The sequence below is a fragment of the Alligator sinensis genome, unplaced genomic scaffold (assembly GCF_000455745.1).
Source record: "Alligator sinensis unplaced genomic scaffold, ASM45574v1 scaffold485_2, whole genome shotgun sequence".
Taxonomy (NCBI): Eukaryota; Metazoa; Chordata; order Crocodylia; family Alligatoridae; genus Alligator; species Alligator sinensis.
Window position 1 is genome coordinate 2,348,910 of NW_005842069.1, and position 12,596 is coordinate 2,361,505.

Genomic DNA, 12,596 nt, shown 5'->3' on the forward strand with positions numbered 1-12,596 from the left:
TTTTTTCTCCCTCCGCCTATGGCTAACGTGCAATTGGAGTTGCAGCTAGCAAGGGGCATGAAGAGTAACAAGAAAGGTTTTTACAAGTAGGTTAGCAACAAGAGAAAGGTCAGGGAAAGTATGGATTCTTTACTGAATGGGGGGGGCAATGTAGTGACAGAGGATGAGAAAAAGGCTAAATTACTCAATGGCTTTTTTACCTAGTCTTCACAGTCAAGGTCAGCTCCTGGACTACTGCAGTAGGCAGCACAGTTTGGGGAGAAGGTGAACAGCCCTCATTGGTAAAAGAACAGGTTAGGGACTGTTTAGAAAATCTGGATGTGTACAAGCTCATGGGGCCAGATACAATGCATCTGAGGGTGCTGAGGGAGCTGGCTGATGTGATTGTAGAGCCAGTGTCCATTATCTTTGAAAACTCATGGTAATTAGGGGAGGCTCCAGCTGATTGGAAAAGGGCAACTATACTGCCCATCATTAAGAAAGAGAAGGAGGATCTAGGGAATGACAGACCAGTCAGCTTCACCTCAGTCCCCAGGAAAATCATGGAACAGGTCTTCAAAACTGTATTTCTAAGCACTTGAAGGAGGAGAAGGTGATTAGGAACAGTCAGCGTGGCTTCACCAAGGGCAAATCATGCCTGATTAACCTGATTGCCTTCTTGGATGAGATGACTGGCTCTGTGGATGCAGAGAGAGCAGTGGATGTAATGCACTTTGACTTAGGAAGGCATTTGATATGGTCTCCCACAGCATTCTTACAAGCAAGCTGAGGAAGTATGGGTTGGATAAATGAACTATAAGGTGGATAGAAAGCTGGCTGGAGTGTTGGGCTCAATGGGTAGTAATCAATGCCTCAATGTCTAGCTGGTAGCTAGTATCAAGTGGAGTATTCAATATCTTCATTAATGATTTGGAAGATGGGCTGGATAGCACCCTCAGCAAGTTCATGGATGACACCAAGCTGGTGGGTGTAGTAGATACACTGGAGGCTAGGCCTAGGATTCAGAGTGACCTAGATAAATTGGAGGATTGGGCCAAAAGAAATGTCATGAGGTTCAACAAGGACCTGCACTTAGGATGGAGGAATCCCATGCACTGCTACAGCCTGAGGACCGACTAAGCAACAGCTCTGCAGAAAATAACCTGGGGGTTACAGTGGACAATAAGATGGAAATGAATCAGCAGTGTGTCCTTGTTGCCAAGAAGGCTAATGGCAATACTGGGCTGTATTAGTAGGAGCATTGTCAGAAGATCAAGGGAAGTGACTTTTCCTCCGTATTCTGCACTGGTGAGGCTACATCTGGAGTGCTGTGTCCAGTTTTGGGCCCCTTGCTATAGAAAGGATGTGAACAAGTTGGAGAGAGTCCAGTAGAAAGCAACAAAAATGGTAAGGGGACTGGGACAGAAATGAGGAGAGGCTGAGGGAACTGGGTTTATTTAGTCTGCAGAAGAGAAGACTGGGGGGAATTTGATAGCAGCCTTTAACTATCTGAAGGGTGGTTCCAAAGGGGATGGAGCTAAAATGTTCTCAGTGGTGGCAGATGACAGAACAAGGAGTAATGGTCTCAAGTTGCAGCAAGGGAGGTTTAGTTTGGATATTAGGAAAACTTTCTCACTAGGATAGTGGTGAAGCACTAGAACAGGTTACTTAGAGATGTGGTGGAATCTTCATCCTCAGAGGTTTTTACAGCCTGGCTTGACAAAGACTGGCTTGAATGATCTAATTGGGGATGGTTCTGTTTTGAGCAGGGGATTGGACTAAATGACTTCCTGAGAACCCTTCCAACCCTAATTTTCTATGATTCTGTCATTCTGTGACCAGGATATGCAGGTTAATTTACTTTGGCCAAAATAACCCACATAAGAATGATTATGGCTTGCCTTTAACTGGTTCATGGGACATTACAGCAGCAAGGAGTTCAGCATGCTTTTAGAAGTGTACACATGACATATAATGCATTACTGAATTTTCTGATAAGATATCATGCTTACTTGCATACCACACACCTTTCTTTTTCAAATAATGAACCCCCAAAATTAAGATACTTGTCTTAAGAGGAAAACTGATTTTCTGCTTGAAATAGAAACATTCTGCCTTGGAGTGCTGACACAAGTGCATGCAGTCTGTCAGAGTAACTCATGGTGATTTACACAAAGCCTATTGGGTGTGTGGCGGCTCTGAGCCTGCCTGCATTGTCCTTGACCAGCAGGTGGGAGCACTCTAGCAGCCTCCCAGGAAGCTGTCAGCCTGCCACTCTCCCCAACCACCACACTCTTCCCTGCAAACTGGCAACTGTTGCCATCTTGCATGGGGGTGGGGGGTGGGGAAGGGGGGAATAGGAAGGACAGGTCTTGGAGGGAGCCAAGCTGGGTCCATGAGCCAGCAGGTGCCTTCCTTCCCACCTGTCCCCTGCATGAGTGTTTTGACAGCAAGCAAAGACTGCTGTGGCTGGAGCTAGGGTGTGGGGAAAATGGAGTCCCCCTGCCTCACAGGCTTGGCCCAGCTCCCCACAAAACCCCAGCAGGGGTAGTTGGGTTGGGCCCATGCAGCAGGGGTGCTCCATTTCATCAGCTGTGGGCAAAGCAGTCTCTGCCACTGTCAGCTCACTCACACAGGTGGTGGGGGTGGGAAAAGGGAGCCCCCCTCCCGCCTCATGTGCCTGCCTCCCAAGCTACTCCTGTTGGGGTCTTCAGGGTCCTGGGCTGGACCTGCGAGGTGGCGGGGTCCTACTTTCCCTCCCCTACCGCTTGCATGAGTTGGCGTGGAGGGTGAAATGGAGCCTCCCCAGCTCATGGGCCTGGCCTGGCTCCCTCCAAGACTTCAACAGGCCCATAAGGCAGAGGGGCTCTGTTTCTGCCCCCTCTCCACCCTTCCTCCCTGCTTCCTCTGCCACAGCCTTAGCTCTGGCAGCAACAGCCATGATGCTGCCATTGCCAAGAACCTTGGGTGGGGAAATTATTAACCCTCGCAGGGCACGTGTACACTTGTTCCCTGAAGGTGCTCTGTCTTAGAGCATCCTTACCTTATACATCATCAGATAAGGGTTTGGGGTTGTGTTTTTTGGGGGGTTTCTTTGCACGATTGGCCATTTTAAAAGCACTCTTGAGGTGTGAATATTTGTTACTTTATATCTATAGTGTGTTTTCAGGGGCCTCTGAAAAGTGTAACTACTGTAAGCACCCTTACTTTCTATTCCACAGAGAACATTTGCATTACTCAGGCAGCTGACTGAGTCAATTGATTCAAACATCATTGGTCTTCACTTCACAGGTGCTAACAATAATTTATAATTGCCCATTTATAAATACATGGTGCATCCACACCTTGAATTCTGTGCCCAGTTCTGATCCCCACACCTCAAAAAGGATAAAGAAGAACTAGAGAAGATACAGAGAAGGGCAACAAGAATGATTAATTGTATGGAGGGGCTTCCATATGAGGAGAGACTAAAGAGGCTAAATCTATTCAGTTTAGAAAAGAGACGCTTGAGGGGGGACATGATAGGGGTTTAAAAAATATTAAATGTTAAAATAAAAGTAAATAGGGTTTTATTGTTAACCATCTCTCACAATACAGGAACTAGGGGGTCACACAGGCATTTTTACACATTGCAGTGCCGAGTGCTTTGAAAAGCATCTGGCATTGCAATATTTGTAGCTGTATAAACAATGAAATGTGCATCAGTGCTGAGAAAATGGCAGCGATGCACTTTTGAACTAAAACACCTAGATGGTGCTTTAGTTCAGAAGCATGCTGCCACCATTTTTGTGTGCTAACACGCATTTCACCACTTATACAACTGTATGCAGCACAGTGAAGTCCACATCAACTCATTTGCAGAGCAGACTCAATTAATTGTGTGTGCTTAAAGCAGCAGATCTTTGGCAGATCACAGAACAAAAAAGTCTGTGTATATAAATGCCCAAAGTGATACTATTAGGTAGTAAGTTTAAAACTAACTAAAGTAATTTCTTTTACGTAGCATGTAATTAAAGTATGAAACTTGCTGCCACCAGATGTTGTGGACGTTGACAGTTTAGTCCGATTCAGAAAGGGATTGGACAGATTTTTTGGAGGGAAGGTGCATCAGTTGCTATTGAGCGTGGGAATTAAGGATATAGCTCAGAATTAAAACTTCAAATACCTTAAATAATGGAGCCTGCAAGTGAGAGAAGAACAATGAAAAAAATCCTGGTTGTACAATATTCACTACCCCTTTCATCATTCACACTCTGCCCCTATTTGACACAGGAGACTAGGGAAGATGGACCTATGGTCTGACCCAATAAATTCCAATTCTTATGTAATTTTAAGTAATGTATGTAACTCTCTCCCTTTTCATGCTTTTCCTGCTCCACTATTCAAGGGCAATTTTGCTGTCTGCTAGCTGTTCTTCATTTTTCTTTTCCTGTTTCACAGCCTTGAGACTCTTTCATTCTTTTTATAATCATAGATCTACCCATGGAGAACAGTCTGTAGCACCAGCTAGGGTTTTGGCTTTTAGTTAAGCTCAAAAGGAAGGGTGAGTCAACTGAAGACTAGGCTCTGAACCTGCTCTATGCAGCCATAACTCTGGAAAAAAATATTTTTTTCATCATGCTCCCTTCCCAAAACAAGGTGCATGTCTTATTGTGAGTGTTATATGCAAGAAAGTATGGTTTAAGCTTATATCACGTATATCATGTTTCATGATATTATTGTATCTATATTTTACAGCTACACTCCAATTCCGACAAAGGTGATGGATCAGTCAAGTACATCCTTACTGGAGAAGGGGCTGGAACTATATTTATTATTGATGACACTACAGGAGACATTCATTCAACCAAAAGCCTGGATCGAGAGCAGAAAACACACTATGTGCTGCATGCCCAGGCTATCGACAGACGAACAAACAAGCCTCTTGAGCCTGAATCTGAATTCATTATCAAAGTGCAGGACATCAATGACAATGCACCCAGATTTACAGATGGACCATACATTGTTACTGTGCCAGAGATGTCTGAAATGGGTAAGGGAAAGAAGTCATTCTACTTAGCTAGCTTTTAATGATGGACTCTGCTATTTCCTTTTTTGACAGAGTGCTTACTACTTTTATTTTCTTCTTTATTAGCAGTAGTTAGATGTAAAGGTTAACAAATCTAGAAGGTGCTAATAACAACAAAGTTTCAATATTTCAAACTGAGACCAAATACTACACAGTCATTTAATCTACCTGTCCATGATGCACATATATAATACACTGGGGGTGCGTCTAGATCAAGGCCCACACATGCTTGGACAGTAGTATGCTTGGATGCTTACTGGACAGTAGTAACTAGCTACTGTGCAGTATGTGTCTCATCACTACTACACAGTAGCTCATTACTACTGCAGAGTAGTGTCGCCAGGCATGAACTGTGATGTGGTGCTACCGCACCGTAAAAATGAGCTACTGCGCAGAAAGCATCACCAGGCAACTGTGCCATGACAGTATTGTGCAGTAATGCTGGTTACTGTGCAGTCATTTAGTACTTGGTTATGCAAGTACTAAATGACTGCTCAGTAACAACTGCACAGTGGACATGTCATACAGATGTGCCCTGTAAGTACTAGCTGAAGATTAATACATTGTTGTTGTTATGCCCTGCATCTTTGTTGGGCTACTGTACTTCATTTCCAGAGTCATTTTTCTGTTGTAATAATTTATTCCAGGAGTTTCCAAATGCTATAAACCAAAAGACCACTGTTCACCTTTCAGTATTTCCTCCCATGGCTTTGCAGATCTGGTGTGGTTTCCAGATGGGAGTTGTAATCGGTATGCTGTGTAATTAAATGAAAAAATAAAACTAGCACAAGGAAAAAGTAACTCTCCAGTTTCTTTTAGGCCATGACCTTTTTGAATTCTTTCTCTTTCTTTATCTTTTCTCTCTCTTTCTTCTTTCTCTCTCTCTTTCTCTAGTGAAGCAAGCTCATCTTTGTAGCATCCTATGAAAATTTCATATTGGCTAGGGACAGAAGTTGCACACAAATTGGTTTAAGAGATCAGAAACTGGTTTAAACTTGTAACATAACAGATGTTCAGTGCACTTAAACTACTTTCAAAATGACCAAAACTGGTTTAAGATAAACCTGTTTGGATGTAGTATCAGACACAACTGATTTAAGTCAAACCAGTTTATGGAACTTCTGTCCCATATTCCCTCCTGGTGCAAGTTTTGGGCCCCCACTACAGAAAATATGTGGACAAATTGGAGAGAGTCCAGTGGAGGGCAACAAAAATGGTGAGGGGGCTGGGGGACATGACATCTGAGGAAAGACTGATGGAATTGGGCTTATTTAAGGGCTGTGCAAAATGATCCCATTCAGTTTCAAATGGCATTTTGATGGAACAGTGTTTCATGTTGAATTTCATTTTGATTTGAAACTGCTGTTCCGTTTCGTCTCGTCAAAACAACAGTTTTGCTGTTTTGACACTGTTTCACCGTTTCGCCCATAGACTATAATGGGAAAGCTTGAAACAGCCTATAACTTTGTCATTTCTGGCCAGATTTGGATAAAACATGCAGGAATGTTAGCCCCTTCTGAGGGCATGAAGTCTTGCCAAGTTTCAAGGAGATAGGTGCAGGGGTTTCAGGGAATCTGCACCTCAAAGTCTTGAAAGCAAAAAGTCATGTCACACATATGTGTTAAGCCACAGCGGGGTCAAAACTGCAGGCTTGCTAGCCCGTGCTGAGACCACGAAGCCTGCCAACTTTCAAGGAGATAGGTACAGGGGCTTCTGGGTTCTGGGACCCTGCACCTCTGGCTGCTGACAGGCAAAACTGGTGACACGGGTGCTTGTGAGACTGTCTGTCTTGGGGCACAGGGGGGTGAAACCCATGTCACAAGTTTTGTCTGTCAGCAGCCAGAGGTGCAGGGCCCCAAAACCCAGAAGCCCCTGTACCTATCTCCTTGAAAGCTGGTAGGCTTTGTGGTCTCAGCAGGGGCTAGCAAGCCTGCAGTTTTGACCCCGCTGTGGCTTAACACATACACGTGACATGAGTTTTTAGCTTTTAAGCCCCGCTTCCAGGTGGGAGTAAAGACCCCAGTTCCAGCTTACCCTCCTCCCCTCCCAGGCTGCTCCCAGCTGGGGATGTGGTGCTGGGTCGGAGGGGTCAGTTTTTCCTCCCCCACCCCTTGCTCTTCTGACAGGGAGGCCGTGGAGAGGGCATGGCTAGGGTAATTACTGGCTCTCTGCAGTGACCAGCAGGCTATTAGTATGGGACGCCTTTCCTATTTGAAATTCGTTCAATCTATGCAGTTTAAAAAAAAAAACCTGTAAAGATTGAATTCGCTCAGCCTCCGGCTTTTTGACCGTCTGTACTTAGACACTGTGTATGTTATCTGCTGGTAGATCAGTGCTTTATTTAAAGCATCAGCAACGTGTAACCAGTTCCCTTACCTTATGGTTTCCTCAGTAATATACTTAAATTAGAACTCATCTTTATATTCTTAGCACCAGGCATACTTAAATCATGCAAGAAAGACAGATTCAAAAACATTTTTCAGAAAGCTCAGCAAAGAGAGACAGTTTTCCTTTTGAAGTCTGTCTTCTATGTTGTATCACTAATGGGTGAGTGAAGAAGTACCCACACTACATTTGAAAGAGAATAGCTGGAAGCCCCAAACAAATACATGTCTTCCAAGTGAATTTACATAAAACACATAATTTCACTTCTTATGTTTCTATCTCCAGTTGACAGGTGCCTGACTGATCTTGTACAATGTAGAGTGTTTATAAATATTAAAGGGAAAAAATATCAAAATTAAGTGAGTTGCTGGCCTCTCATACTCATACATATAATCACAGTAGTCATTTTTCTAGGAAAGAAAGACTTGCTGTGACTGAATCCAGGTGGTTATCACTCAGGCACACCTGAATGTGCTGGGAGCCCAGATGATGTAGTGGGGTGAGTGAGGTCTGTTATATTCTAAGCTTACTATGAGTGATCCAGGTCCAGAGAGAAGCAAGTAGATACTGATGTGGTTATAAAGAGACTTCTCCCCATCTCCCTTCACCACCCCTAACACAATCGTCTACCCCCAGCAAAATAATAAAAGCAAGAATGCTGTGTAAAACCACAGATTTTCACATTTTCCCTCATCACAATTACTGGTAAAATGTATTGTATACACAAGGAATGTACATGTTGGTGATACCGTTTTATATGGGAGCAAAGTCTAGTTAATTCTCTTCCTGAAATCACCAACAACAATATCCAGGATCTTAGCAACTGGCAATGTCAGTACGATTCCATTCCCCCCCCTCTTTTACAATGGTGTAAAACAGCAGTTGTTCCAGTGACATCAGTGGATTTACACCACTGTGTGAGAGAAGAAAATCAGTCCCATCTATCCTTCCAGACCCTTTTTTTTTTTAAGTGAAAACTTTCCCATCAAAATAGTCATAATTTAGACAGGATCTAAATTTGTTCACTCCACCTTTTTTGTCCTCTCTGGCTTCAATGCCCTCTGCTTCATTCTCTCTTCCTACCCCATCTGTCATCCCTTCTTACTTATGGAAATAATCCCTTCTTTTTCTTCTTGTTTTTCTTATTCTGCTTTCTTGATTATTCCCTCTTGTCTAGAGTCTCCTTCACAGATACAATATTTCACAGAGTATCTGCCTCAGAATCTTTAATCATCTCACCCCTCTCTTTCCAGATTTTAATTTCATCAGAGGTCTTTATGCTTTTTCTTTCCCATCTATCTAAAAGTCCATCCCTCCCTTCTCTCCAAGGGATGTCATACCAATATCTTCTCCACAATCTCTCTCCCCATTAGCAAGTCTTTTGCTTAAACCCTTATCTTGATGTTCTGCCTTTCTCAAATGCTCTTGCTGCCGTTTTGGCGCTCTTAAACTTTTGGTCTCCCTTTCCACTTCTCCCTATGGCTCTGTGTCTTGGTATTGTGAATTTTCCTCTAAACACTCATTTCTCTACACTGGAAATCCCCTCCTTTCTCATCTCAGCTTTTTCCTTTGCAGCCATTATCTTTCACTCCTCTGTTTTCAGCTCCCACATCCTCTCAAGAACCTGTACCTGTTCCAGGCTCCCTCTAAATCCTCTCTATCCACTCTACCTTTTTTATAAGCCACTTTACCTGGCCTGTGTTTTGGACCAAGTGTTGTTTTTTGTTTGGTTTTTCTTTTTCTTTTTTTTTTTCTTTTAGGAGACTGAGGAGATCATTTCTTATTGGTCTGATATTATTTAAAATTAAGGTTGCAATACTAGTTTGCTTGCTATAACCTATGACTGTATGGATCCATGACTCCTCCTTGCATATCTGGACTTGCTTGACCGCCTGGACTTGCCAAGATATTAATAACTAGAGATCATCATAGTGTATGCACCCCCGCACACACATGTGCACACTTTATTCATTAAATCCGCATCTGAAGTGCCCCACCATATTATTCCAAATATCCCTCCCCTTCAGAAATATAATCCTTAGAAAAAGTGCTTTTAGGGGTAATATTTCTGTGAATCATTAGAACACCAGTAGTGATAGTATACCTTCATGATGAGCACTGCTGAGAGGAAACAGTGGTGCCAAAGACTAATATTCTTGACCAGCAGGAAACCTCTCCTGTGAGCACTGGTTCATCACAGCATTGAAACACCACTATTTTTAGAAGCAACAATGCCTTATATATAAAATAAAATCTTATTTTAAGTTTTATTTTGATTAAATTGTGTTACATTTGCTAGTTCGAGTCACCTTCCTTGCAGTAGCTTCCAGTCATCACTTTTCACTTCAGTTTCTGGCTAGAGGTGAAACTTATTACTTTACCCATTCTGTCTCTCTACAGCACCTTTCTGTGAAAAGCACTACCTTGTCTTGCTCCTGCTTTTATTCAGATTCCATCATCTTTAATAGAACACCACTTTTAATTAAGCCGATGATTCTCTGACTTTTTGACATCTAGTTATCTGAATAGTGAGAATGTTGCTGGAGTGCAGATCAATGTCATCCTCAAAGTCAAGAGCACATAATGCAACTGTTTTATCTTGTTCATCTTCTCTGTAGTAGCTCAGTTCTTATTGTCCTCTCAATAGCCACTCCAGAGTACAGCTTGTGTGATTCTTCTACAGATAATGGATCTAATTTAATATCAGACTGAATTTCAGGCTTTAGTTATTTCTCAGTAACTAAGTAATCTATGAATCTGAATCATCAACTAGTGGCTACTTATTTGAAGTATTTTGACTCAACATTTTGGATTATAAATCAGTGTTTTTCACATTACCCAGGAAATTCTTATTAGAAAGTGAAGCATCAAACTCCACTTTCTTGCAACGGAAATAAGAATAATGCTCCTATTATTAGTGAGTTGTCTGGGGTCATGTTAAAATATCTATTCTAAAAATCTTTCCTGTGATACAAAGAAGAGTGTTACAGCTGACTATCTCTCATAATTACATGATACTTTCTTCTTCTTCTTTTTTTTTTTTTACTGATTCCTTTTTTTGACGTTGGTTGATTTCTTAGTTCTCACACTATTTTGGTAGATTCAAAATTCATTATATAGTGTATACTGTTTTCTTACCAGTGTTTCTAATGAGACCTGATTCAGTTATATTCTTTTTGTTGGCCTCTCTCCCTCTGAAAGGAGAGTTTCATCCCATTTGGGTTGGGTTCACTTGCAGAACTAACATTCTGTTTTTGCTTTTTAGCTGAATTTCTGATATTTATCTTAGTATTTGTTAGTGTTATTTCATCACTGCTTTGGGGCTGTTTTGGAAACTAAATTTCCGTTCTTCTTTCTTCGTTGAAATGTGATCAGTTCTCAAGTGTCTTAGTTTTGGTAACTTGGTAATGGTTTATGCTTTTTTTCCCCCCCTTCCCTACTTAGGGGCAATGTGTCTTATATGATTGAATGTGAAATGTCACTATTTTTTATCAAGTTGGCAGTTCTTTCCATCCTCATTTTTTTCTTGACATTGTTTTTCTATACAGATTTACATAAGACTTCAGAGATTATTCACTATGGATCACTATTATTTATACTGCAACAGGGTACATCCTGGCCAAGCCACCCCCAAGCGTACTCCACCAGCATGTATTCTTCAAACCTGGAAGATACTCTGGGGAGCCCTTGGTCTCCAACATGTTTCGGAGCAACCCGCGGGGTCTTATTTCCATATTTCTGAATCTGGAGCTTGTGGGCAGGGGAAGTCAGATAAGTTCCAAGGGTGCAAGCACATTATGTTTGGCTCTGTACACACATGCGACAAAAAGACTCTGCTCCAGATACTGACATGCTTTCTGTACCACATATTTTCTGAATGGCAGCTTGAATATTTGTTGAGTCTCCCCAAATTGCAGTAGCAAGTCTGGCATCTGCCTTGTCAAGGAATTAGTTGTTATTTATTTTCAAAGCCATATATACTATTTAGTAGTCTCTGGATATACTTTTGGTGCTGCATACTGTAAGCTAGTCACAAATAAAATATTTGTAAGCACATAGAGGATAAAGGTAGTATGTATGGATTTATGAAGAGCAAATCATACCAAAACAATGTAATGCTCTTCTGTGGCAAGACAATGAGCTTTATAAAATTGGAGCATATATATGATCTATTTTGATGTTTTGACAATGTCACCCACAATTTTAGAAGTATTCTGTCACTGCGAGGAGACAGCATAACTTTGAATAATCATGCTTAAAGAGTAATCCTCAACAGCTCAAGGTCAAACTAGAAAATGGAGTTACCCAAAGGTCTGTCCAGGTCCATTATTCTTCTATATCTTTTTTTAGAACTTGAAATATATAATTGAGTGACACCAAACTTGGTAAGGTACCAGTCACTTCAAAAGATGAGTGTTTAAAATTACATTAATTAAATTTAAAAACTGGACTGAAATAAGTAGGATGAAATTAAGATATCACCCTTTGAAGAGCAGGATACCATACTGAAGAAGGAACAATGAAATGCACAAATAAAGAATATGGATTGACTGGCTAAGCTGTAGTACCACAGAAAAGGATATGGGGAGATGGTGAATCACAAGCTTGACATAAATAGACTATATGGGCATGTGTGCATGACACTTTAAAGTGGGTTAAATGCTTTTGCACAGCTTTAATGGTGTTGGTGTTTGCACATGTCAATAGTGTATTGTGCATTAATTCCAGCAGCTGTAGCACATTCGGTGGCATAATGGGCCTTAAATGACTTTGGGGCACAGCAAACTAAAATGCTTCCAAGGAGTTTTAGTTTGCTGCCCTACAGCTGCGGGCTGAAGCACCGGGTTCTGTGCAGCTCAGGGCCTGTGCAGGTAGCCCATACATGCAGGCTGGCAGCAGCCCGGGAAGGCAGGCTCCACCGACGAAATTCCCCCTCCTGCCTCCCCCCTTGCAACTCAGGGACTGCTCCACGCACCGGCAGCTCACCCTCCCCTCCCTGCCAATGGAGAGGCAGGTAAGACATGGGTGTACACAACACTTAATTTGCCCTAAATTGAAGTGCTGTTTTTAAAAAACTTACCACTTCAATTTAGGGTGAAGTAAAACCCATTTCATAGTTTCATAGTTGGTAGGGTAGGTGTGCGGGCCGGGCGCGAGCCGGGCC

The 12,596-nt window shown here is 42.1% G+C and overlaps 1 protein-coding gene across 5 annotated transcripts in view; it reads left to right on the forward strand.

Moving 5' to 3' along the window:
• The window catches only part of LOC102381138 (cadherin-18), a 469,255-nt gene that overhangs the window by 252,175 nt on the left and 204,484 nt on the right, over window positions 1–12,596 (forward strand). For all 5 annotated transcript variants that reach the window (XM_006023586.2, XM_025204105.1, XM_025204107.1 and 2 more), the window contains one exon: window positions 4,717–5,011. In XM_006023586.2, the coding sequence (XP_006023648.1) occupies window positions 4,717–5,011 (295 nt within the window). The remainder of the gene's footprint in view (window positions 1–4,716; window positions 5,012–12,596) is intronic.